Here is a 27,387-nt window from a genome sequence, read left to right as displayed (position 1 = left end):
TTGAAAGATCAAAGACAATTTTTAATATAACTCCGACTGGATTCGTCTGAAAGAAGAAAGTCCTATACACCTAGGATGCCTCGGGGGTGTGTAAAACGCAGACTAATTTTCATTTTTGGGTGAACTAACCCTTTAACTCACAAAGGCAGTGTTTTACTGCAAATGTGATTTTTGCATAAAAACTGAAGGATGAGTCAAAAGTATTTTCTGTGCTAATCAAATTATGCCACAAATGCCGTTGAAACAGCTAAACTCGAACCTGGAACTCGTCAATGAGATTTTCTCATACCAACATACCAACTAGCTAAAAAGCACAAAAACAGTAAAAGCTTAAACTAGAAGTCAATTAAAGTGGGCGCAAAGAATATTCCACTTAGCAAAAACGTATCACAAAAATTTCCTGTGGTATCAGTATGACTGCTGTATAAAAATGTATCAAATAGACCTTAATTTCCAGATGAGCCAGGTGACTGGGCTTTATAATCATTACTGTAGAGTTAAGGGTAAGATGTGTCATTTAATCTTGTGACAAAAAACAAGAAACTCAATCTTTATTTGTGCACAGGGTGACAATCTTCAGTCTGAACATGGGGTAAGATGCGTCACTGCACCATATTTTTGAGAAGTCATATTACAAAAGTTTCTTTCTCATTTTAGTTGAAGGCAGACATGCTTATGTATAATTAGCTGTATCACCTTTACTTGACTAAAAGTCAATTTGATATTAAATTTAAGACACAACTTATCATATTTCCCCCTATTTGCTTCAACAAATTAGCTTGTAAAATGTCTAGGATTTAGTTAATCTTAAACCAGTATACTTCTACTAAGCAAACAGCACAAAGACTTGGATTCTAAATCCAACAGACTATTTCGACCAACCATTAAGAAAAACAGACACAAATGAGGATTCAACAATATAACAACCCTCTGTGGAGTAATAAAGAGTTTAATTTACTATGGCTCCTTTTCTATTTTGTATCCAGCTGAATCTCATTAGATGTGTTTGAGATTCATTATTGGTTCTGCTTAGGCACAGTGAAAAACGTCCCTCCTCTGCAGCACTGATGTGACTCGAGTGCCTCTGTTCTGCATCGCTATGAAAAACTGCAACGTCACACATTTCTAACAGTTTGCAGCTAAATGATCTCAAACACAGCTGACGATACTCTTAAAATAACAATCAAAATAGTCATTTATAAAGATGATTCAACTTACCATCCCATTGGAATTATTTATTCCATTCATGCTAATTTTTGTTACAAATCTAACAGTCGGTGGTACTTCGGGATATTTAGGTCCGCACTCCACTTTCAGGCTGTATATCCTGTTTTCGTAATTAGTCTGAGAAATGAGGAAAAAGTCAAAGGTTAAAGCCGAAATGCCAAGTGGAACATGAAAGTGAGAGGATAATGAACACATCAATTCATCAAAGAGAACAGACCCACACATCTTAAAAAAAAAAACATCACACCTCACATGCTGATACAATGTTTTCATCCTTAGTATTCTATACGATAACAGCACACAATATTAGACTACAGATGGAAACACAGCATCACACTTAACTCAGGGTTTTATGATGGTACATTTGAGATGTTTTAAGACCTTTTTAAGACCAAGTAAAGAAAATTTACAGAATAAATTGAACGGGAACAAAATACGTCAATATATTCTCAAAATGCAAATGTCTAGGGAGCACAAAATGAGAAAGTTTAAAAATACAACTTCCAACAGATCTCCATTACTTTTTAATTCATTTTAGAAACTAATAGCTTAAGGCTTGAATACCTCTGTTCCCAACAACTAAAATATGGAAATAACCATAATTTCTACTGCACCTGCAAAAATGTGATATTCTTCCTCAGTAGCTCTCAGTATGTTGTTTTCGATTACAAATATCTAAAGTTTCTTAAATCAAAAAACATCGTCTCAAGAAGCAAAGCAATATGCCTTAAGATAAGAAGTCATTTTCTGAAACAGATCAAAATGAAGTGAGTTTGAATAAAACAAGAACTAATTTCAGCCAATGGACTCTTAAACGCAAAATGAAAACAAGTTTTTATGCTCTAAATCAAATCAAAGTTTATTTATAGAGCACTTTTTTAAAACAACAATTGCTCACCAAAGTGCTGTACAAGCATAATCAAAATAAAAAATTTTTACACACAGCAAAAATAGCAGATATTAACACTAACAAAATACATAAAACAGCTCTCATACTGAGTTAAAAGCCAGAGTATAAAAATACGTTTTAAGACCGGCTCTTTCGACATATTTGTTTGTTTTAAGCATAAACTCAATTCATTTTGTTCAATTTCTCAGAAAACAAGACTTCATATTATTTTGCATCTCAAGCAAATGCAAGACGATTTAAGAATATTTAGATATTTCTATTATATTTGTATTTTTGCAGTGAATGCAACATTAAATGCTAGAAATGTATGAATTTATGACTTTCAGCTCCAATTTAAGACCTTTTTAAGGCCTTAATTTATGGAAGGGCAAATTAAGACCTGCAAAAACCCTGCACTTTTTTCTTTGAATGATGACATGTAAAAGAGAAAGGAATTCACCAATATTATCTATACACACTTATCTTGTAATTTCAGGCTAGCTGAATATTTTGAATGCTAAAGAACCACTTCTATTTAGCAAATTACTAGGTTAAAAGCTCCCTGAAAAACAAACAAACTAAAAGGTAGAATTATCTTACTTCGCCTGTAGAACAGCACTATTATTATGGAGATTCTCACTAAGAAAAAATGTAAAGGTCATTTTTCACCCTGAATTCAAAATAAGAAAGTTAATAATTTACATTAAAAAGTAAGTAAATTTTAGGACCATTCATATTATATGCATATTCATACCAATTCAGAATTTTGTTGCACCCAAAATTTACTGCAGTGTGGAAAAGAAAAAAAATCTCATTCTCATCCTGCCTTCTGTTTTATTACAAACAGTAATAATTAAATTCATAATGAAAGGGCTTAATTGTCATGAAAATGAGTTCATTGCAAACGCTCATACAAACAGCCTTCATTATCTTTATGCAAAACATAATTTCAATAATTCTGGGGGTGAAATATGACCTAGGTTTCATGGCAGGTTTCAGTTTACCCATTAAGCAAATCTATCCTAAAGACCTTTGAGTGATTCATATTTCCAGACCAATAAAGAATCAGTTGCCAACTTGAACAAATACATAAATCAGTGAAGGACATTTCTGCTGCATTATTGCTTTCATAGCATGCATCTTTATCTTTAATCTACACCACCAGCGGTCATGTGTCACGCTGGATGGCATGATGAAGGCATGTTGTTTACTGGTGCCCAAGGCTTCCAGTCAGCTATCAAAATAGCTGAAATGCAACAAACAAAATCTTCATTTCTTAACACATCATTTGAAGAATGTGATACTTTCTTCAGATGAGTCATCAGTGTTGTCACTTAACTGCTACATTAAACTGATTAAACAGCAAACATACTCGTGCAGGTCCGATGATCATGCCTGTCCACCGTGTGAGAGTCATATCCTCATCATCCTCCAGACCCCAGCTCACCGTCCCATCACCGACACCCTTCTGTCCTTCCTCAAGCTCTTCCAACAAACGAAAATTACGAGGGACTTTAACTCCTGCAAGAATCCAAAAACAACTCATGAACATGTTTCTGTAAACGTTTGTTTGCAGCTGGTTAGTTTGACATGTTGGAAATCATTTAAGATGAAGCATAACAATTTTTCAAGACTCTTGTATAATTATTATACATGCAGTTTTTATGAGTTCATATTAATTGAGTGACTTCATGAAATATTTATATTCTTAAAAATGTATTTGTCACACCGCAAGACTACATAAGTGAAAAGCAAAAGGAATAAAAGTTGATTAAAAATGAAACCTAAAATATACACTTTTCCTCTCCTTATGCATTTATGATTCAATTTATGTAAAAGGTTTTCATGGGTTCATTCTACATCATTCAGGGAATTCATATTTAATATCTGATTTCACAATGATCACAGAGTTTGTATATATGATCACAAACATTTCAGAGAGTTGCATATTTCATTTAATATGAAACCAACATCTGTTTCCTTTTTTTGTGGATGTGGATGGTACAATTTAAAAGCTTAATTTAAACGTTATCTCATATTAAACCAACAAAAGCTTCTCTTTATTGTAAATGTGAAAAAAAAACTCTTATTTAACGTACAATTTAAATGAGTAATTTAATTTAAATACTCAACCAAGACAAAAATGATAATGTAGGAACCTATAAGATTTAAACACACAAAATCTGTGCGGTTTCAAATGTGAAACGTTAGTAATCTGTGCATTTCAACACTGAGTATCACCTAGTGTTTTCATAGATACTCCAGTGTTGAAAAAGTGGAGGGACAAGATTCGCAAGTTCAGGTGAGCGTCTGAAGGAAAGACTGATCACTCATTTGTAAATGATTCAGGAAATGACACCCATGTTGCTCTATCAGTGTTTCTCACTTCCTCAAAATCTCAAGACGAACACGACATGCACAAGCCTGAACAACTCAATATATTTCTGTCTGATAAAATATCGGCTGATGCATCTGACCTTATGTAAACATTTAAGATAATATGTAAACACACACACACACAGTCCTAAATTTCATATATCTGATTCTAGATAAGCAAATGTCCAAATTAGCCTGTGCAAATGTAATGATCTGTGAGTTTTAACATGTTAAAAACACAACAAGATTAGCTGTTCTGTACATATGTAGCCTATAAACTCTAAATGTTATTTGATCTGAACATAGGCTACATGATCTTACACTGCTGTAAATTGCATTAAACAATTAATTAAACAACTAAAATTTTAAAAAGTCTCCTTTAGTGTATATGTATAAATCAACACCTCATAAACTCTAAACGCCATGTGTTGTTAAGAAATGGCTTTGCACTTAAATTAGTGTTGTTATGCAACTATATCTATATTACACAATCACAACGCACTTCTCCAAAGACTTATTATCTTTAAATAGTTTAAATGACTCTATGAGGGAGTAATAGCCTGCTCAGGTGCTAATATGACAGACAAACAGCAGTTAAAGGCCCGTTTGTCATGACACTGGACGGATCCAGCAGCAGCACGCGCGTCAATGCTCCGCCTCGCCTCACATTTGCGCCGATACACCCGCCCAACTGCAATATACAGCATTTAATCTATGCCTTACTACTTTAGAAGTCCATAATTATATCTGAAGCGCGTCTATAATATTGATTAGCTGATAATAAAAAATAAATATGATGTTATTTTTAAACTAAAGGTCTATCTGAGGGCCGTTAGCTCGATGCTAACACACACACAGTTCAAACTGCACACAGATCTGTTAGGTGAAGTAAATTAAGGAGTTTGATAACGGTAAACCTGTCGGATAATCTTTAACGGGTCGCGAGGCACGGGCTCAACGCTTCTGTTGCTATATTACGGCCGCGGAGGACCGCGACGATTGAGGAGATTGTGAGACAAACCTGAGGAGGCCGCCATCTTCTTCTGCCCGAATCCAAAAGCGTACGAAAGCGTGACGTCGACGCGTCATGTGACTAATGCCCGTGCTGTAGGAAGCGAGGGAGGGGCGTGGCTCCACTGCAAAATTATTAATATATCATTTATTACACTTGAGCTTGACAATACGTTTTTTGCTTTTTTTACAATATCACATTTAAGGACGTGTTAAATTATATCGTTCCACTAGTACACCTTGAGGATGTTGTCATGTTTTCAGTTGATGCAGTTAAAATATTGTTTTAATTGGTAATTTTATATCTTTGTCCTCAATTTCGCTTTTCAGCCCTCTGTAATATACTTAAAAAACAGGTCATTTATGACATTATCCTTCAATAAGGGACTTTTTCGTGAGAAAACAAGATATCAGAGAGCACTGAATGCAAGCAATTAATTATTTTTTACTTAGTTTCTCAGTCTACATTCCTAAAATGACACATATTACATAAAAAGTTTGTTTCCCATTTTCTCTCCTATTCTGTTAATTTTCTTCCCATTGTGTAAATATTCCATTTATAATAAATCAGAAGCTCTAGTTCCTGTGTGATAATACATTGCCATCGAGTGTTTTTATATCCATTTGTCCCATTTGGGTTTGTATTGTTGTTCTTGCACCTTGTTTAAGTGATTCTTTGAGGTTTTAACCAGCACCATGTGATTGATTCGGTTCAGTGAATAGATGCTTTCCACATTTGATGATGTAAATAACAGCTATAAACCACCACCAAAGTCTTCTCTTGAACAACAAAATTCATTTATTGCAACCAGAAATTGTCCATACATATCACTATTAACAATAATTGCTCTATAGAAACAGAGAATAGGATAAAGCAAGTAACAAAAGGGAGGAAGCAGCAGTCAGGCACAGCGAGCGTTCACAGAAGCCGAACAGTCTTTCCTGTGACGGTCAGATAATCTTCATCAGCAAGTGCTCTGAGGGCCTCTTCGAACATGTCCTTTGTGATGGCCTGAAATGGGAGGAAAATGTTTAAGTTAAGATTTTCCTTGGGCTTCAGGCTTGCATATATAGTTGGAGTGTCTATGCATTATTAGCATTATTAAAATAATTACAGGAAAGCATACCGCTTCTGACTGGCCACGGAGATCATCAAACAGCTGCTGGTACTTCATAGCTAGTGTTTTGCCCTTTGATTGGATGAGTTTCTTCAGAGCCTGAGCCACTTCCTCCTTACGCTTGCGTGCTGTAGCGCTCATTCCTGTCCAGAAACAACCAATCAAAAGCATCAGACTCTCTTCAATTTGCATACAATATCCACAGGTACTAGTTAAGGCATAATAAAGGGATAAGTTGGGAAACTAATAATTAAAATATTTGATATACTTTAATTGCATTGATTTATTCCTACTTTATTAATTTAAAATATTAAAATTTTTATATTAATTGTTCTTTTATTGAGACATAGCAGTGGTCTGCACAAGCATTCATATCTTTACAGAAACAACCAATTAAAACCATGACAGCAAATCTGCATACGACATTAAGTTACTAGTTAAGGATAATTGATGAAATGCCTGTGCAAAGAAAACACCGCCACACGCTCGTGTCATGATACTGTCATGAACGCGCATCCACAAGTGACGCAGTAGAGACGAAAATGTGGAATAAAGTCGTTATTTTTGTTTTCTTGCTCAAAAAAGTATTCTCATAGCTTCGTAACTTTACAGTTGAACCGCTGATGTCACACGGACTACTTTGTCGATCATCTTGGTACTTTTCTGGACCTTGAACGTGGTAGTTACCTTGCTGTCTATGGGAGGGTCAGAGAGCCCTCATATTTCATCAAAAATATCTTAAATTGTGTTCCGAAGATGAACGAAGGTCTTACGGGTTTGGAACAACACAAGGGTGAGTAATTAATGACAGTGTGAACTAACCCTTTAAGACTGGTTTTGTGGTCCAGGGTCACATTTATTAGTAATCTTAATAATTTAACATTTTAATATTAATACTTTTCTTTCGAGTTATAAACAAGACCATGTGACTCGACCTGGCCAGTACTAAGTTTATTACTACATCTCTGAACTAGTGCTGTCAAACGATTAATCGCATGCAAACTAAAAGTTTTTCTTTACATAATATGTGTGTGTGTACTGTGTATATTTATTATGTGTATATATAAATACACACACATGCATGTATATATTTAAGAAAACATGTTATGGTTATATATTAAATTTATATATATTTAATATAAAATATAAATGTATATACATGTAAATATTTTATATAAACGTAAGATTTTTCTTAAATATACATGCATGTGTGTGTATTTATATATACATAAATATACACAGTACACACACACACATATATTATGTAAACAAAAACCTTTATTTGGATGCGATTAATGGCTTGACAGCACTACTCTAAACTCTACCTGTGGTGAGGATGGAGATATCCACGAATCCTGTCCTGGGATCAGTTGCGGACTGTTTCAGGGCTTCTCTGTGCAGTCTCTTGGCTTCCTCCACATCGATGGACTCGACTTTGCTTGAGAAACGTACTTTAGCGTGAGCTTCAGCCAGTCTGATGAGAGACTCCAGCTGACGGGGGTACGCAGACACCATCCCTCTGCCGCTGCCGATCTTACGCATGTCTACATAGGCCTGCAAGGGTCAAAATTACAATTCATTTAATATCGTCAACATGCATTATATATCATACTACAGGTACATTGATCTATATTGTTTCTATACCTCAATAAGGGCCTATTGATTTCATTTTAAAGTTTTAGTAATTTTGTGGTGTTTGTCACTTTTATTTTGTTTTTTTAAATAATGTCAATATTTTTTTTTTTTACTACATTAAGTTGACTAAATTACATGAGAAGTTTTGTTTTTGCAACTAGCTTGGCAAGTGTTTATTATTTATTTCAGTTAACTCTACCTGTGGTGAGGATGGAGATATCCACGAATCCTGTCCTGGGATCAGTTGCGGACTGTTTCAGGGCTTCTCTGTGCAGTCTCTTGGCTTCCTCCACATCGATGGACTCGACTTTGCTTGAGAAACGTACTTTAGCGTGAGCTTCAGCCAGTCTGATGAGAGACTCCAGCTGACGGGGGTACGCAGACACCATCCCTCTGCCGCTGCCGATCTTACGCATGTCTACATAGGCCTGCAAGGGTCAAAATTACAATTCATTTAATATCGTCAACATGCATTATATATCATACTACAGGTACATTGATCTATATTGTTTCTATACCTCAATAAGGGCCTGACTAGCTTCCTCACTGAGTCTGGGATGCACAGACATGCGAGCGAAAGCGATGTAGTCTTTCAACATGGCCATGTCCAGATGCTCCTCTTCAATCTGCTCTTCACTCTGATAATACAGAGCCACGAGGTGATGCGCGAGACGCCGGTCATACGCCTCATCCTGAGGGTCCAGCATCAGGAAGATCAAATCAAACCTAAGAACCAGAGATTTTATTAGTTTACTAATAATAAAGAGAAATGTTCAACAAAAAAGCTCAAATGAAGTATTTTAACATTTGGATGTTAACGTTTAAAACAGATTGAGATTATTAAAGTCAAAATGTATACCATTTACGGTCTATAATAAACGTCTCTAGGGTTACTTGTACAATTCGCCAATTGTAAAAAAAATTTTTAAATAGTACATTTTCTCTTCTGAGAGGACTTTATTGCTAACACTACAAAAGAAATTGGATTAAATTGATCAAAAGTGACAGTAAAGACATTTATAATCTATTTCATTTTAAAGTTTTAGTAATTTTGTGGTGTTTGTCACTTTTATTTTGTTTTTTTAAATAATGTCAATATTTTTTTTTTTTACTACATTAAGTTGACTAAATTACATGAGAAGTTTTGTTTTTGCAACTAGCTTGGCAAGTGTTTATTATTTATTTCAGTTACCATTTATTTTAAGTAACAAATGTTTTCTTACGGTTTAAGTTAACTATAATAAACTTTTGAAGAGTAGTGTAGCTCACTTTTTACAATCAACTATAATCCTGATGGATAAATCGTTCTCGTGGAAATGATCCACTCAAAATTCTGTTTCTCTCAAAAATACATCACATTATGGATGTTAAGTGTGTTGTAAATGCTGTGTCATGTTGTGTTCTTACCTGGACAGAAGCGTGTGAGGCAGCTGGATGTTTTCTATAGTGGTCTTCTTGGGGTTCCACTGAGACTCCACCGGATTGGCTGCAGCGAGAACGGAGGTCCGAGCATTAAGCTGGCAAATGATTCCAGCCTATGACACACAAAAACTGCATTAATTACCTGTCGTAACAATCAATCGTCACAGTGATTGTTCACGCATCACCCTCACCTTAGCAATAGAGAGCGTTTGCTGCTCCATGACCTCATGCAGCACAGACCGCGTGCTGTCGCTCATCTTATCGAACTCGTCGATGCAGCAGATGCCGTTGTCGCTGAGCACGAGCGCTCCCGTCTGCAGAACCAGCTGTCGGGTTTCCGGGTCCTTCATCACGTACGCTGTGAGACCCACAGCGCTGGATCCTTTCCCAGACGTGTACTGCCCACGAGGAACCAGGTTATACACGTACTGCAGCAGCTGGGATTTACTGGTACCCGGATCACCACAAAGCAGGATGTTGATCTCTGCGCGGAAGTTTCCGCGGCCCGTCTGAGTGAAGTCCTTACGGGTCCCGCCAAATAACTGCAGCAGGATGCCCTGGGAAAAAAAAGCCTACAATTAACTCACATCCTGAGAAACATTTGAATTGCATCTGTTCTAAGGAAAAACATGAGGCCGTCTTAAGCAGTACCAATTAAAACTCACTTTCTTGATGTCCTCGTGTTCATAGATGCTGGGCGCCAGCGCGGAGGACAAGCGATCGTAGACGTCCGGTTTGGCCGCTAGTTCTTTGAGCATTGTGACCCGTTCTTTGGTGAAGAGTTTCTGCTCGCCGTCCTCATCCAGTCCGTGAAGACGCTTCTCATCCGTCTTCCGGAAGTGGATGACGTCGATGTGGGTCTTGTACACAGACTTCACCTGGCTCTGTCGTGGGTTCAGGCGCATGGGGGCGGCTCTGTAAATGCCTGATGAGAATAACAGACATGCTGGTTAAGACTTTTCACAATACCAATTATATTATAATACATAAAAAAAAAACTTCAATTGACATCAAAGCTTTTAAAATATTTCATTCAAAATTCTCTTAATAAAGTAATTAGATAAAAAAATACAAATAATAAGCTATAAAGAATTATCACTATATATAAATAACCCTACCAACAATAAGTGCTACTACTTCTATTATTATTTATAATTAATTATAGCATATTACATAACACTGTTTATATAAGATAACGTTAGAAACGTAATATTCTATAACGCCGGTTACACCACACTCTTCCGTCACTTAATCTTTTTATTTGGTGCATCAATCTGTTAAATTACTTTATATTTTTTATTTTAAATTAAGTTAAATTACTTCGCATAGGAGATCATGAGCCGCACTCACGAAAACACTTCTAAAATGAAAAAAGACGACAGTGAGTGCAGACCATGATCTCCTATACAAACGTAATATTCTATGAATAAACAATAATAATGAAAATGTATAGAATATTTAACATTATAAAATAATAGTAACAGCACAAATAATAGAATATTACTAACATTATGTGTTGTTACTTATGATATTTTAAACTGCGTAAAATATTATTCTGTTACATTATAAGAACTAAGTTAAAATATTAAATGACACTAAAAAATAGTAACGATAAACAATATTCCATAACATTATATATTATTAATTATAATAATATATTGTGCAAAAATGTAAAAATAATAAAAAGATATATAACAGTTATATATTAAATTAAATGTTCATAACCTACAAATACGATTAATAAACAAAATCGAAAATATTAATATGCACCAGCGCCATGCTGTGGGTGGTGTTGCAGTTGCGGCAGACAGCAGGTTCAGCGATGCGGCCGCGGTCCACCTCCACACGCGTGTTAAACGCACACACCTGACAGCGGAAGAACGCCTCCTGCATCTCAGGAATCAGCTGAGAGGTGCGGATCACCATCCCACTGATAGTGATGAGCTGGTCAATATCTGAAAGAGACCAGAGACGATGATGTGACGGCTACAGACATTTCTCAATAAACAGTGTGCGATCATGATGCACTGGGTCTCTTACCTTCAGGGTTGAGTGCACGCATGTTTCTGGTTTTCAGGGCGCTGTAGGGACGCACTTGAATCTGATGCTCCAAAATGGAGTCTGGAAAACGATCGAAGAAGAGCTCATTGACGGCCATATCGAAAGTGGGGATGACTTCCTGCGAGGAGAAGAGTGAAAGACTTTCAATAACAGGTCAAAGTGACAATACAATAAAGTTTTTTTCAATGTTTTTGAAAGAAAAAGCTCAACGAGGCTGCATTTATCTGATTTAAAAAAATACAGTAAAAACAGTAAAATTGTGAAATATTATCAATTTAAAATAAACAATTTATTTGAATATGTTATTCCTGTGATGCAAAGCTGAATTTTTTAAGCATCATTACTCGTCTTCAGTGTCACATTGATTTGATGCACAATGTTGAAAACTTAAAAATGTGTTTTTTTTTTTTTAGAAATCTTTGATGAATAGAAATTTCGAAAGAACAGAATTTATTTGAATTGTAATTTTTTTGTAACATTATAAATGTCTTTACATCTTTTTTTATACTATACTGAATAAAAGTTATTATTATTTAAAACCAAAAATAACTTCTTGATGTTTAATTTTTATTACTAGGCTTGTCACACTCACCTGTGGATAACAGATCAGCTGACGGTAGAGATCAGCATCAAATGTCTGAATATGACTACAGTTCACATTCAGTACCGGCTCTCCAACAACACTGATCTGAAACACACACACACAAAGCAGCAATATTATTACACAAGAACTGGATATTAAGGATTCTGCATGACTAAACATGTGCAATCATTGTTTATGCCTTTCTAGTCAGTACTGCACTTCTCACCTCATCCAGTTTCTGCATATAAAGAGGCTCATTCAGATCCAGACCAGCGTTCTCCTCCTCTCTGGAGTTGGGGTCTGTGAATTGCTGAAGGAAACGCTGCAAAAAAAAATATAAAAAAAAAAAAGAACATTTTAAACCAATAATCATTTTGTCATGGAAGAAAAGCTTTTTGCCAGCTTTTTACCTGAAACTTCTCCTTGCAGGTTCCCACATTGACATCAGTCCCCCAGATCACCAGTCTCTGTCCTGCACCCTGCTCGCTGCCGGCCACTGCGTCTCCAGACGGCTGAAAGTCAAAATATTGTATTCATTTTTATTATTAGTAAGTTATTTATTCAATGTAATATTTATTAATTACAAATTCTACAATATTTTGTATATATTGAATTAGCTTAAATCTTTACATTTTCAGTTTTCATTTAAATATTTGAATTTTTAGTCATTTTGTTAGTTTTTTGTTTTTTTTAAATATTACTATTTAGGTATAATTTATTTCCGTTTTAGTTTGTTTTCAATTTATATGAAATGGCTTTTATATTTCCAGCTTTCATTTAAATTTAATTTAATAATTTTATGTTTTTGTAGTGTCATTTCTTCAATCACAAATACAGACATGGTTTTATGTTTACGCGGCGCAATGCAGCGCGTAAAAAGACAATATAACTCATTATAATCCGTAATTATGTCCCCACTGGACGCAACAAATGCCTCATTTGTAATGGGTTTTCATGTTTTTGAATCGTCGCTCCGGCCGGACACGGCATCAACAGTATGTGAGGGGTGTAACATTTCTGTCACACGCTTGAGGTATTCGGCCAATCACAACGCTCTGGATAGCTGGCCAATCACAGCACACCTCGCTTTTTCAGACCGATGAGCTTTGTAAAAATCGTTGCGTTTCAGAAAGGCGGGGCATAGAGGAGAAACAATAACGTACAGTATGTGGAAAATAATGTGTTTTTTGAATCTTAAACTGCATAAACACATTTCATTACACCAAATACACAAAATAATGTTCTTTTTAGCAACGTCATATGACCCCTTTAAATATTAGCATTTAGGTTTCATTTATTTTCATTTCAGTTTTAGTTTATTTTTATTTACAGCTAATAAATTTCGTGCTTCAACTTATTTCAGTTAGTTGCTAAGGCAACATTTATGATTTTCCTTTAGTTTTTTAGGTAATATTTATATTTTCAGATTTACTTCGATTAAAGTTACTTCAATTAAAGCTAACGATAATATGGATTTCCGTATTTTCTGACCTGAAGTATGACCCAGTACAATAGTGTAATTACATATTACTTCATTGATTTGTTAAATAAATTTAAATGAATTATTTTGAATTTTGATAATGAATGAATTTTATATTACATTATAATTTTGCCCTTAGCTGATCACATGCCTGATGCTCATGAACAAGCCACAAAAAAAAGTCCATACTCACAACAGAGTAAAATATTAACAATTAGAAGTATCTGATCATGATGTTAAATGTAGTGCTTTCAAACGATTAATCGCATCCAAAATAAAAGTTTGTGTGTACTGTGTATATTTATTATGTATATATAAATACACACCCATGCATGTATACATTTAAGAAAAATGTCAAATTTATATATTTATAATATAAATTATATGAATATAAATATAGACGTAAATATTTTCAAAATATATACTGTATGTGTGTGTATTTATATATACATAAATATACACAGTACACACAGATATATTATGTAAATACAGCACTAGGTAAATGTAATAAATCACTTTTTTTTATTACCAGTAAGCCAAAATGCAAAGATTAAACTCTTTGTTTTTTTCAAAATGAAACAGCAACTTTCACTCACCGGTTCCGAATGCATGTCGACCTGTGGAGCTTTCCGGACAGATCCCAGGTCGGCCCGCTGACGCGCCGGGGTCCCGCGTATGCCGCTGCGGGGCGTTCCTTCCACCCTGGAGCTGGGAGTGCCATACATCAGCGGAGAACTCACGTCAATCTCGCTCTGCAGGACTGCATAAAACACATCTTGATGTTTTCCTAATTCAAATTAGCTGCATAAACTATTCGATTCAGTGCAAGTAAGATGTTGAATACGAGCCGCACCAGAGCGTGGGGCCATAGGGCTGGAGAACAGCGACACGTCCATGGCTGGAGACGTGGGCATGGGCTGAAGCTCTGTGGACGTGTCATGAGCCCTCGACCGCTGTGATGGAGGGGAGAGAGGATCCTCGCTCGCAGCTGCAAACACACACAAACACCGTTCACATGCAGCAACTGTCAAAAACAAACCTGTCTGGAACTGATCAGAAAAAACCACGAAAACTACATGCATGCCAGCATATGTGTGCATTCAAAGTCAATGTAACTCACGGGTCGGGGGGTCTCTCTTACGGCTCTGGGATGATGGTGAAGACATCTTGACTCAAAACTGAAATGTTAAATCTCAAAATTAATGAACTGGAACCAAAATTCATTAAAACGATTTCTAAATCATGTTACAAAACAATAAATATAATTTACTACGTTAACAAATTACATTTATAATTATATAATATTAAATTACTATATATTAAATATACAATTATTTAATTTTTAATGTGCACTAACACTGAATTCAAATAGTTGCAGGTTCGTTTCATACACAAACTAGTTCAGCATATATGAAACTTAATACCTCATTTATCATATGTTAATGACTTACGACTTAAGTTAATATAAACTATCATAATCATAAATGTTATGCAAATATTATAACTATTATATTATGACATTAGCCCTAATGATTTATCCAGAATGAAAGACATGAGGTCACGGTCTTCATCATAACACTGCACCACAAAACACTTATTAGTAAACATATCTAGCTAAACACAACATTAAAAAAATAAAGTTTAGTTAGGCAAAATAAGTTGAATGCTTGTATGAGATACTCAGCGAATACAATAACTGTCTGTCCAAATACCAAAACTTCTTGATCTTTAAACTAAATCGGTAAATCTACGTAGCACATCTATTTTGTAAGAACATCTGAAAAAAAAAAATTTGAGTTTTATTATGAAGGTATCAAGGATGTACAGTGACTTTGAGTTGCTACATTTCTACTGGAAGAGTGAGAGGCTAGCAGCACGCTGCATCAGCCACAACAATGACATAACATAGTCTTAACTAGAATACAGAATAACTATTATTTTCAATTACAACGCACTATGTTAAGGTCCAGTTGACCAAGATCTGTTTTTAGGTTATCGTGATTACATTTCCTTTCAAACACAATGAGTTTATACAGAGATATAACACTTACCGTTCGCACTGTTCCCCTTCTGATGTGAACGGTGGCGCGAAACTGTCTTGTGACGTAAATTTCGCGGGGAAATTTTGACCAACCAACAATACGCTCCTCACTATCAGTCGAGAGGGGGAGAAGTTAGACACGTGTGTGCTTAAATCACATATAACTCGTTATTTCTTAGATTACGCAATTAAATTGCAATTACGTATATTTAAAATTACAATAAGCTCTTTTCCAAACCTTCTTAATGGCAGACTGACAATTATAGGATGAGTGACATAAACGAATCCCATCAACTGTTTGGTATCGCCCGAAGTTTTCGCGGGAAAGAACATCAACGCAGAATAAATAGAGGCGATTCCTCTGATATCCACTAGATGTCCATGTGGACAAGATGAAGTGCCACAATATGCCTGCATATAGAAAAACAACTGTGCCATCCTCAGAAAATAATGAATGACATTTTGGCCCCATTAATGAAAATTATTTATTAATGCATGCATAAGGCAGGAAAATAAAACTAATTTTAATTTGTATTGCTTATATAACGGCAAAATTATTTAAAACTTTTAAAAAATTTAATGTAACATTAACAACAAATAACTTTCTTGCTTTAATTCGACTCTCGTTTCAGTTTATATTCTGCTTGTACTGAATTTGTACGTTCAATGTGCTTCTCAAAGACATGGATTTTAATAGATAAATGAATAAATGGATGTATATTTCCGACTATACAATACAGTAGGCTAAACACCCAGTTAATAATAATAATGAAAATAATATTAATATTAATAATAATGAACCAACTATATTTGTATTCGTATTATATTCATTTTCTCTCGATGATCCTTCTTTCTACTCGTATACGCATCCAAACATGCCTTCATATCCAACAAAATTACTTAGGCTAATAATAACTACCAATACCACAAATATGAATGACAAACTACAACAATATTAAATACAAACGAAACAAAAATTACTTTTAATTTGTTTATTCCAATTTATTTATTTATATAGGAAGGTTGAAAATGGCGCATTAATTTCATTTTCTCTCACTGATCCTTCTTTCTACACGTACATACTCATAATAATAATATTAATAATAATAATAATAGTCATGGCCAAAAGTTTTGGCAGTGACATAAATTTTGTGTTTCGCAAAGTTTGCGGCTTAAGCTGTTGTGGTGTTCATTCACATTGTTTCTAGATTATTGTGTAGAGTGATCAGATGCATTTTAAATAATTGCTAAAAGCTTCATTGGCCAAAAAATGAACTTTTCACAAAAAAACTATGTGTGTGTGTATATATATATATATATATATATATATATATATATATATATATATATATATATTTGCCTTTAAAATGTATGATATGCTTATCATTGTCTTTCATTATGCCATAGAAATGTGGAAAAATAATCTACAAATACTGAAGCAGCAAACTTTGCAAAACACAAAATTTGTCACTGTAATAATAATTATTATTGATAATAATCAAAACATTAATAATAAATAAGTAATTGTTACTTTATTATAAATGTGAACGAAAGTCCATAATTATAATAGCCTAATAACATTAATAATAAACACGAACGAACCCCCCAAAAAAAAACAATTTAAATCAATTTTATTTTTTTTATTCTTTTTTTTAATTTATGTATATATGCTGGTAGGGACGCATTAAAATTAATTTTCTCTCACTGCTATGTTCTTCCACACATGCATACGCATTCAAACATGTCCTCATGTCCTACAGCATGAAGTTCTGACAGGCTGTTCTTAAAAGTTGCTGGTAGGCGTTCATGCACACCCGAGTCTCCTCAAATAGGAGCACAGGCGGAACATGTGACTGACGCTGGACATTCACTGGCTTCTGGAAGGGGGCGGTGATGCCGTGACGCAAGCCGAGCGCTCGTACTTAAAGCACGCGAACAGCAGAGTTTAGATAGAGAGCTACGAGGACTTTAACACCTGCTCGAGAGACAGCCAGACTTTTGGAGATACGCGCTAGTTGCGCGAGACAGGGTGTGCGTGAAAAGTTACGCCTTTTGAGGATTGCCAAGGGGACGAGGAAGGTATCTGCTGATTGAGTTTGAGTTTCGCAGCGTCCATGTCTGACATATACAACCTGGACTCGCAGTGCGTAACGCCACCATGCAACATGAGCTGGGCCATGGAGCCTGCCAACTTCTATGACAATAAAGTCATGCCAGGGGATGTCAAATCCGGGGGAGAGCATGGCACGTCCGAGGACAACAACAGCAACAACAACAACAGCAGCAGCAGCATGATGGAGCTCAGCAACGCGCCTGCCATCTACGATGATGAGAGCGCCATCGACTTCAGCGCCTACATCGAGTCCATGTCCACGGTTCCTCTGGAGATCTGCAACGACGAGCTCTTTGCAGACTTGTTCAACAACACCGTGAAGCAAGAAAAGCCCGGCTTTTACCTGCCGAGCGCTTTTGCGCAAAAGAGCGCGGAGAGGCTTCAGCACCAGGATGGGGGCTTTGGCAAGGGCGCGTTTTGCGCACCGATCAAGAAGGAGGCGAACTGGAGCGACAGCGAACTGTCCTCGTCCTTACCATCTCAGATCGAGACGTGCGCGCAGACGAACGTGAGCCTCATGCACACGGGTCAACCGACACCTCCCACCACACCAGAGCCAGAACCCGTCACCCAGAGGAGGCTGGGAAAGGAAAAGGGCAAGAAGTCAGTCGATAGGCACAGTCCGGAGTATCAGCAGCGGCGCGAAAGAAACAACATCGCCGTGCGTAAAAGCAGGGACAAGGCGAAGCAGCGCAACCTGGAGATGCAGCAGAAGATGCTCGAGCTGAGCACCGACAACGAGCGCCTGCACAAAACCATCGATCGGCTGACGCGAGAACTCGGCAGCCTCAGAAACTTCTTCAAACACATGCCAGACACTTCGTTTGGGACTGCGGCGCGCGCGGCTGTTGACAGTCGGTGACGCACGTCGGGGAAAGAGAGAGAGAGAGAGAGAGAGCGAGAGCTCCCCAAAAACCTTGCCAAAAACATACCTCAGTGAACTTGAATTACTATGTTCTTCTGTAGCAGACTTGCATTAAGTTACACATTGGATGATGGACTTTGGCACCGCATGGTGTCGTCGTGATTCTTTTTGTGAATGTTTTTGTATTCTAAATTATTACAGAAAAAACTTCATATGTTTTTATGGTACCCGTTTTATAATTCCCAAAAACTTCCTATTAATGCCAGAGCATGTTTGAAATTGTACAGTGTGTACAAATGTATAATAAAACGAAGTGAAATTTCCAAAAAGATCCATGTGAACTCGCATGTGTGCACGGGGGCGGGTCTGAGGGGACGTGGTCTGTTGAAAGGTGTAGCTGTCAATCAGCTCGACGGGATCATGATTCGTGAGTAGAGATTTTTAAATTTAATACTTAAAGTCACGTGGGTTGTAAGGCACAGCGATTTCGGATTTAAGAATAAAATAAGGTTTGTGGTAAACACTAGAGAGACACATTTCCAAATTTCCAATTAATTTGCCAGACCTCAAGATAAATTCTGAAGCTGCTGGTTTTGCTTTTAAATAGAAGTTGGTAAATAAGGGCTACAACTACTACAAAGGTACTTGACGGATTGATGCAACTTTTTAGAAAGAAAAAAGAAAAACAACAACAATGGTATTCACAGGTAAATACAAAAGGAGTAGCATTTGATCCTAGTTTACAGTTAGACCCATTCATAGAATTAATTCAATGGCATAAATAATTAATAATAATCATTAAACATAATATATTCATAGAACATATTAGGTTTTATTGTGTACTTATTGTCAAATTAGGAATAAAACCAATTTTGCATACTAGTTATTAGACACTTAAAAGTGGTTGTGAAGAAATAATATTGGTTTATCTTTCATGAAAATGACTTAATCAGTTATTTGGTGGCATAAAACGTTTATTTATAGTGGATGTAGGTGTTCAGCTGTCATAGAGAGCAATAAATCAATTACTGTACAATTAACTTAAACACCACCATAATATAGATGCCATCATCACATGAGCATCTTTCATACTAATATTATTAGTTCTGGTTTTTTTAACAGTTTCAAAATACTACAGGCTCCAGAATGATCATTGGTAAAGTTATTCTAGCACTCTACACTTTTTTGGCTTATTTACATACATTTGGAAATAAGGCAAGACTAGTGTTGACGAATCATTCTTTTTAAACCATGAAATGAACAGATAAGTGTGCTAGTAGTCAGTGCAGGTCACACTCCTCCAAACCCATCCAAACAGTGTGACTTCTGTTGACGACGTGGACGAAGACGCTGAGAGGACCGATCTCCGACCCAAGAACATCTTCCACACTGTAACCCTGTCAAACAAACAAACAATTAACTGTGAATTAAAAACAGAAATGGTTCTAAATGACTGACACTTTCACACTGCTAGTCCAGAATCTTACCTCAGTACAGCTTGTTGAGTTTAAAAGAGATTTAATGGTCTTTTGCTGCAACTGAAACACATGAATGCATTAATATCATAATTTGATTCATACGATGTGGCAGGAATATGAAAAAAACATTAATATTTTCTGTTAACTCACAGACAGCCCTGAAAATCATTTAGACTCTGAAGGCCTCAGGAAATCAACCCTCTGACCTCGTCTAATCAAGCATCTTGAGACATTTACGCTTGACAGCATTAGACAAAATAATGTTACAGGCTTCTTTTGCATAGTGAAAACTAAATGCATTATAAAAATGGCTTAGTATTAAGTAAATTCTTGTTAATATACACTTAAGACTATGAGATTTTGAGCTTAAGAAACAAGTCAAAATAACAATAAGAGACAAAACTCACAGAAACTCACAAGGCAAGACCAGTGTTGACTAATGATTCTTATTTAATTTATTTACATATAAGATCAGAACATATAAACTTTCCCTTTCATGCCTCATCATTTACTGAGTGGTCCAAACTTGTCACAAACTTTATTCCGGTTCTGTGGGTGAAACTCATTTCTGATAACGTATGCGAGATATCTTGTTAAATCTGTTCCATAATATGTGACCCTCCGCTTTCGCTGAAATTTCCAGGAAATAAAACAGAAAGAAGATAAACACTAGATGAAAAACGTTTGCATTTCTGCACGAGTGATAAAATCATGCTAGCTTCACTTTCTCGAGTGTTTATGATCATCATTTTAATGTCATGTGAGATGTAGACACAGATGTCTTAAGAGTTTGTTTTCAAGACAGCAGAATTAAAAGAATCGAAACACGAAACCTGTCATGAAGTGGTCTACGTCATATATCAGCTCAAAATATATATTTACATTAATAAAACTTACTATTATGATTTTATGACATTAAATATGACGTGATCATGCGAAAAATACCATTCACATTATCATTATGTGCAAAAAAAATTACTTCATTATTTAAATAGTAAAGTATGTATATATCATACTAGTGTTTGCTGTACTGTTTTTAATTTATGCTATTTAAAAAAATAAAATAAAAAAAAACCTGGATTTGATTTTTCGGTAACATGTATAGGGACCAATTCTCACTATTAACTAATTGCTTATTAGCATGCCTATTATTAACATATTGGCTGTTTATTAGTGCTTATAAAGCACATATTTTGCATGACCATATTCTACATACCTAATCCTAATTTAACAACTACCTTACTAACTATTAATAAGCAGTAATTAGGAGTTTATTGAGGCAAAAGTCATAGTTAATGGTTTGTTAATGATATTGAGAATTGGACCTCAAAATGAAGTGCGTGACCGATTTTTCTATAACAGTAATACAAATCTGATATTTAAATAATGCAAATTATTTAAACTGTAAAGAATTTATATATCATAAAAATGTCTGCTGTACTTTGTCTTATTTATTATATTAGGTCTGCTGTTATTTATGCTTTGAAAACAAAATAGACATGATTTTACTTTAACAGAAGTCAAAAGCTGATATCATTTAAATTAATGCAAATTATTGTATAAAGTATGTATATATCATACTAGTATTTGCTGTACTCTTTAATTTATGCTTCTTTTTTTTTTAAACCTGGACCTGATTTTTCTGTAACAGTAATGAAAATTAAATTAAATTAACGTAAATTATTTAAACTGTAAAGTATTTATATAGCATAAAATGTCTGCTGTATTGAATTTAATTTATTATATTTAAAAAAAATGAATAAATAAAAACCTGGACCTGGATTTTTCTGTAACAAAAATTAAAATTCGATAGCATTTATGTCATAAAACTGTCTGCTGTATTGCATTTATTCTACTAAAAAAATAAACCTGATTTTTCTGTAATAGCAGAAAAATTGGACATGATTTTATTTTGAAATAATGAAAATTTAACAATTTAAATTAATGCAAATTATTATCTGCTTCACTTCATTTTGTTTTTTTATTACATATATATGACTACATCATGTCGTCAGTGGGAATGAATATTTTCCACATACAGCAGCTGAAAGCATCTCACCTTGATTTTGACGGTGCAGTGGCTCAGTGAGGAGCAGCTCAGAAACACCTCCAGCTCCATCTTTGTGGTGGGTTCATCCATCACTGCTCCACATTCTAAACAGAGGAATCCTTTCCTAGAAACCAGCACACCAACACACATGCAACTTTTATTGCTGTTTTTCAAATGTTTGTTGTGTCTTTTTCAGTTTGAAAAAAACACAATGAAAGCTGATTCATTACTTCAGCTTTACTCTTACACAGGAATGTGAAAACAATTTAGCCATGCGGTGGGTTGTGATTAAACACAATGAAATGGAGGAGTCTTACGCATTAATTCTGAACACATAAGGGTCAACAACCTTACAGACTGCACAAGACCAACACATGCATTTAGCATTCCAGGACAGCACCATTATTCTGTATATTCTATTTGGCAGATGCTTTTATTCAAAGGACTTGCATTGGATTTCAAGGCATATATTTTTTTCATGCAAACCCATAACCTTGGTGTTGCTAGCATCATTATCTACTGTTTGAGTTATAGGAATGTCTATTTTTAAAGTTGACAAGCAACAGCGTTTTACTTCCATAATCTGACATATTTCTGAATGAACCATGAAAAAAATTTAGATCCTCTGCAGTGAATGGGTGAAACTGCTGATAAAAACATCACAATAATCCATAAGTAATGCACACAACTCCAGTCCATCAGTGAACATCTTGTGAAAAGCTGTGTTTGTAAGAAACAAACGCATAATTTAAATGGTCATTTTCAGCTTAAGTATGAGTCCATAATTCATAATAACGCTTCCTCCAGTGTTGTCCTCTCACATCTAAGTACAACATATTTGTTTAGAACTGTTTTGGACGGTTTCTGCTTGTATACAGCGTTTGATCTGTGCATATTTCTCTCCTAATTCAGACGAGACAACTTTTCCACTGGAGGAAGCAATATTATAGACAGACGACTCATATTTTAGCAATGGTTTGAAGTTAAAAATGTCTTGATGGATTTGTTTCTTATAAACATGCAGCTATTAATTTCATAAGATGTTAATTGACTGGAGTGGTGTGGATTACTGTAATGTTTTTATCAGCTGTTTGGACTCTCATTCTGACGGCACCCATTCACTGCAGAGGATCCATTTGGTGAGCAAGTGATGCAATGCTTCATTTCTCCAAATCTGTTCCCTTGATGAAAAAACTCATCTAGATCTCGGATGGCCTGAGGGTGAGGAAATCTTCAGCAATTTTTTTTTTGTTTTTGGGTGAACTCTTCCTCTAAGTCTGTTTTTGTGGCTTCGGGAAGAAAATAAAATGCCACAAACACGTCCCCCATGATGCACTTCGGGAAAACTCAGTTTTCTAACTTGATTCTTAATAAAGAAAGCATTTGGGACTCAATAAACACTTCATTTTACAAGATGACGCAAGTAGGAATTTGCAGCTGTGATGCTGCTTTAAAAATGTCTGTAGGCATTAGTTTTCTAGAACTGACGTTAATCTGTCAGCCCATCCTTAACACAGATGCTGTAGGTTGACGATCACTTAGGATTGTTTCTGGTCTTTAAAGTTCACCGGTTTGGACTTAGAACCGGTCTAGGAGAACTTTGGACTTACTGATGTTCTCGAGTCTCTAAACTGCAGCTCTTGCAACAGCTGCAGGTGGGCCAGGAGAACGCTGTGCTTTCATCCACTGCTACAACCACACCTGCACATTAACATAAGCAAATTACCCAGAATTAAAATCATTTCATTGACACACTTCATTCAAATCACTTAAACCATGCACTGTTTTAGTAACTAACACAGTAATATGTGCACTCTTAAAAAATAAAAGTTCCAAAAGGGGTTTTTCACAGTAATGTCATAGAAGATTCATTTTTGGTTCACGTTTCAGTGAAAAAGAAAAATTTTTTGGAACCTTTGGTGGAATCAATGTTAAAGGTTCTTGATGTAACCATAGATTTATTTTTCAGAATGTAGTCTTTGGGAATTGAGCTCATCACTGCTATTTTTACCCTTCTGATTTGACCTACTACTGAGAAATGAATGATGAAATATTAAAAACAAATAAATTATCAACACATAATCTATGACTTTGTTTGTTCAGACTTCTGCTGAGAACTTTAAATTTAGGCTCTGCACGGACATTTTCTGACAAATAACATCGTAAAGTCAGTAAGACGCAGCACACAAACACACATCTGTGTTACATAATAGACAGCAGGCAGAGTGATAAGACCCCTGCGTGAACCTCTGCTCTCTGGAGGATCCTCCGGCACGCAGCCAGAAGCTGAAGTTGCTGACCACTGCAGAAGATAATTTGTGCTTGTTACACTTTTGAGGCAGATAATTTTTGTCTTATCTTCCGGAGTTTCAAAGTCTAACATGGAGTGTCAAATATCGCATTTCTATCCTCTAATTGAACATGGAACAATCTAAACATAATGTCTGCGTGGATGACAAAATCAAAGCATAACATGACATAATAGAATCTGTATTTATCGCCTGATGTCCTGGGTCATCCACAGGGATTTCAGCTTGAATAACTTCATTCAGTACTGTAGTTTTGAACATTTCCTTAAAACAGATTTAATCTTAATCTGTAATGCATTATGAAAACATGGGCAGGTCATATTTCACCCCAAAAGCAAAAGAAAAAAATATTTATTTCTGATAAAGAAAATAATGAATTTTTTTTGGACCATCAAGATTTTGCTGTTTTTGTAATTAATTTAAACAATTTCATTAATTATTTTAATAAATACTACCATTATGTATACATACATTACAATATAATGAAAAATATTTACTTATTACTAGTAATTATTAAAATAATTACTAATATAATTTATTAATTATTTATGAAAACAATGTCCAAATGCAGATACACACACACACACACACATATATATATATATATATATATCAATAAAATAAAATAAATCAATTCAAAATAAAAATAAAAATAAATAAGCAATTAAAAAAAATAAAGAAACATTTTTACACAATATTCACTCAAAGTTCTCTAAAAATATTCAAAATGTTCATTATCCATTGAGAAGTCTGTTGGTAGATTTTCTGGTAAAGATAAAGTATGCCATTTCTGTACCACAAGATAATTTTTGGAAAATTATTATATAATAAATATAATATTATATTTATTAAATGTATTATATATACATTGGAGAGAAATTCTAACTACTAACTATACATACATTTTTGTCCTGTTTTCTGCCCCTATATGACATAGGCCTATGTGTTTAAGCGAATAATATGTCAGACGGTCTCTTCCTGTCTAACTGGACAGCTCTCGGTCAAAAAACAAGTCGCAAATATAAGACTGTTTTCCATTTTCTGAATGGTACATTTTTAGATATGTGGTATTAGTGATGAAATTTGAAAAGCAATGAAATAACTCTCAAAAACTATTTATCCTAAGAAAATGGTCAATATTCATGGATCATTTAAAGAATGAAACAATACAGAGAGATGGCATCACTTTGCATGAGTTTATATTATAAGGGAATGAGCAGAACACGTTGTAACAAAATGTGACTTTTATATCTCAAAACCAGGCAAGAAGACAACTTCAACATGTGGGAGAAAGATCTTTAAGGAGGAAAAGCAAATAACAAACCACAAGAAGGTCGCTAACAAAGCATCAAGAACAAAGCCTGAGCCAACAAACAACTGGTTTTGTTTAAATGGCCAAACATGCTGTACCCCCCTGAGATCTGGTTCGTACCAACTCCTCAAAAACAAGGGAGGCTGTGGGGGAATATACCAACCTGTGACAGTGCAGAGAGAGTATGGGAGGGTTTCTGGACCCAGGTGGTCCAATATGACGGGCCGTGGTATGGAGAAGGATGAGTCCTCTGGTTCCAGTTGGATCACCGTCTGTTCCCAGCAGAATATCTGAGCTGGTTTACGAAAAAGGAGCAGTAGCTTAATGTCACGGAATGTTCTACAGTCCTGGCTCTGAGAAATAACAACACTTAGATTAATGTAGGAAAGCTCTAAATCTCAAAATAGTTCAGACACGAAGAAGCAACCACAGAGACTTTCAGCTTGAATGGCTTCCATTCAGTAGTGTTGAACTTTTCCTTAAAAACAGAATTTTTAATGCATTATAAAGCATTTGTGGCTGCATCTCAAGAAAACATGTCCAGGTCATATTTCACCCCAAAAATCAAAAGAAAAAGAAAAAAAAGGAAGAAAAGTGAAACCTATTTTTAGGACCATTTTGTGACATTATTTACAATTAAGCACAAATTCCTATTTGTTGTTGTTTTTTAAATTAATTATTTAAATAGATACTACCATTATGTATAAAATGCATTATGTAAAATATAAAATGATTTATTCTAACTTAATATATATTATTATTTTCACATACCAGTAATGATTTATGAATGACATGAAAATAATGTCACAATGTATAATGCACTATAATATCTTATAATCAGTGTATTTAGTATTATTTGGATACTAATATAGTTTGAATCAGTTTGAATTTTTATATTTTTTGTTTTTCTGTTTATTTAAGTGAAAGTTTTAACTAAAACTAGTAGATAATTTTTGTGTTTTTTATTATTTTTGTTGTAGTTTGTATTCATTTTGTATTTCAGTTTTAGCACATCAAGTTAAACTAAATTAAAATAAGAAATGTTGCCTTGGCGACTAGATGAAATGAAAAGATTTTAGATTTTAATTTGAAGTAACAATTTTTTTATGTTTTTTGATTTTTGTTTCAGATTTTGTTAACCTTAATAACTCAGAAAATCAGGATGTTTTAATTGCAGATTTACAAAATGTGATATATATGGTTATTTTATGGTTATTTGTGTGACTGAGACAGACTAAATCCAGAAGAACTGTGCCAACGTCTCCAAGACACTTCGCGTCAGGTGGTTCATGGCCTCCATGTCGTGCATTAAAATTAGTTAGCGGTGCATTATCCCTGTACATATATATATATACAGTGGGTACGGAAAGTATTCAGACCCCCTTAAATTTTTCACTCTTTGTTATATTGCAGCCAT

General features: G+C 35.0%; 4 protein-coding genes and 1 long non-coding RNA gene across 6 annotated transcripts in view; 1 reads left to right on the top strand and 4 right to left on the bottom strand.

The window, feature by feature from the left end:
* ube2v2 (ubiquitin-conjugating enzyme E2 variant 2) overlaps positions 1-5,584 on the bottom strand; it is a 10,111-nt gene extending 4,527 nt beyond the window's left edge. The window contains exons 1-3 of the mRNA XM_016458832.1: positions 5,514-5,584; positions 3,489-3,637; positions 1,219-1,344 (exon numbers count right to left, since the gene is read on the bottom strand). Of these exons, the coding sequence (XP_016314318.1) occupies positions 1,219-1,344; positions 3,489-3,637; positions 5,514-5,529 (291 nt within the window). The 5' untranslated portion in view covers positions 5,530-5,584. The remainder of the gene's footprint in view (positions 1-1,218; positions 1,345-3,488; positions 3,638-5,513) is intronic.
* The window catches only part of LOC107667216 (uncharacterized), a 22,249-nt gene extending 5,426 nt beyond the window's left edge, over positions 1-16,823 (bottom strand). The window contains exons 1-2 of the long non-coding RNA XR_001631767.1: positions 16,811-16,823; positions 16,439-16,444 (exon numbers count right to left, since the gene is read on the bottom strand). This is a non-coding gene — a long non-coding RNA (uncharacterized LOC107667216). The remainder of the gene's footprint in view (positions 1-16,438; positions 16,445-16,810) is intronic.
* On the bottom strand, positions 6,280-15,948 carry LOC107667215 (DNA replication licensing factor mcm4). The gene is given in 16 exon segments (XM_016458833.1): positions 6,280-6,515; positions 6,631-6,764; positions 8,456-8,684; positions 8,775-8,982; positions 9,664-9,791; positions 9,870-10,235; positions 10,344-10,750; positions 11,436-11,633; positions 11,719-11,857; positions 12,332-12,427; positions 12,549-12,644; positions 12,733-12,834; positions 14,399-14,562; positions 14,656-14,790; positions 14,923-14,980; positions 15,854-15,948. Coding segments are annotated over 15 exon segments (2,541 nt in total). The 5' UTR covers positions 14,969-14,980; positions 15,854-15,948; the 3' UTR covers positions 6,280-6,422.
* A 960-nt stretch (positions 16,824-17,783) lies between the features above and the next one.
* Positions 17,784-19,150, top strand: LOC107667221 (CCAAT enhancer binding protein delta). Its single transcript, XM_016458840.1, has one exon. The coding sequence runs from the start codon at positions 17,958-17,960 to the stop codon at positions 18,816-18,818; it is 861 nt and encodes a 286-aa protein (XP_016314326.1). The 5' UTR covers positions 17,784-17,957; the 3' UTR covers positions 18,819-19,150.
* spidr (scaffold protein involved in DNA repair) overlaps positions 18,993-27,387 on the bottom strand; it is a 48,880-nt gene continuing 40,485 nt past the window's right edge. For both annotated transcript variants that reach the window (XM_016458838.1, XM_016458839.1), the window contains 5 exons: positions 26,134-26,265; positions 23,960-24,050; positions 22,359-22,473; positions 20,309-20,359; positions 18,993-20,218 (listed from right to left, as the gene is read on the bottom strand). In XM_016458838.1, coding sequence (XP_016314324.1) covers positions 20,102-20,218; positions 20,309-20,359; positions 22,359-22,473; positions 23,960-24,050; positions 26,134-26,265 — 506 coding nt within the window. In that variant the 3' untranslated portion in view covers positions 18,993-20,101. The remainder of the gene's footprint in view (positions 20,219-20,308; positions 20,360-22,358; positions 22,474-23,959; positions 24,051-26,133; positions 26,266-27,387) is intronic.

The sequence above is a fragment of the Sinocyclocheilus anshuiensis genome, unplaced genomic scaffold (genome assembly GCF_001515605.1).
Source record: "Sinocyclocheilus anshuiensis isolate Anshui unplaced genomic scaffold, SAMN03320099.WGS_v1.1 scaffold415, whole genome shotgun sequence".
Classification (NCBI taxonomy): domain Eukaryota; kingdom Metazoa; phylum Chordata; class Actinopteri; order Cypriniformes; family Cyprinidae; genus Sinocyclocheilus; species Sinocyclocheilus anshuiensis.
The sequence above is the reverse complement of the archived record's forward strand: the minus strand, read 5'-3'. Positions and strand labels throughout refer to the sequence as shown.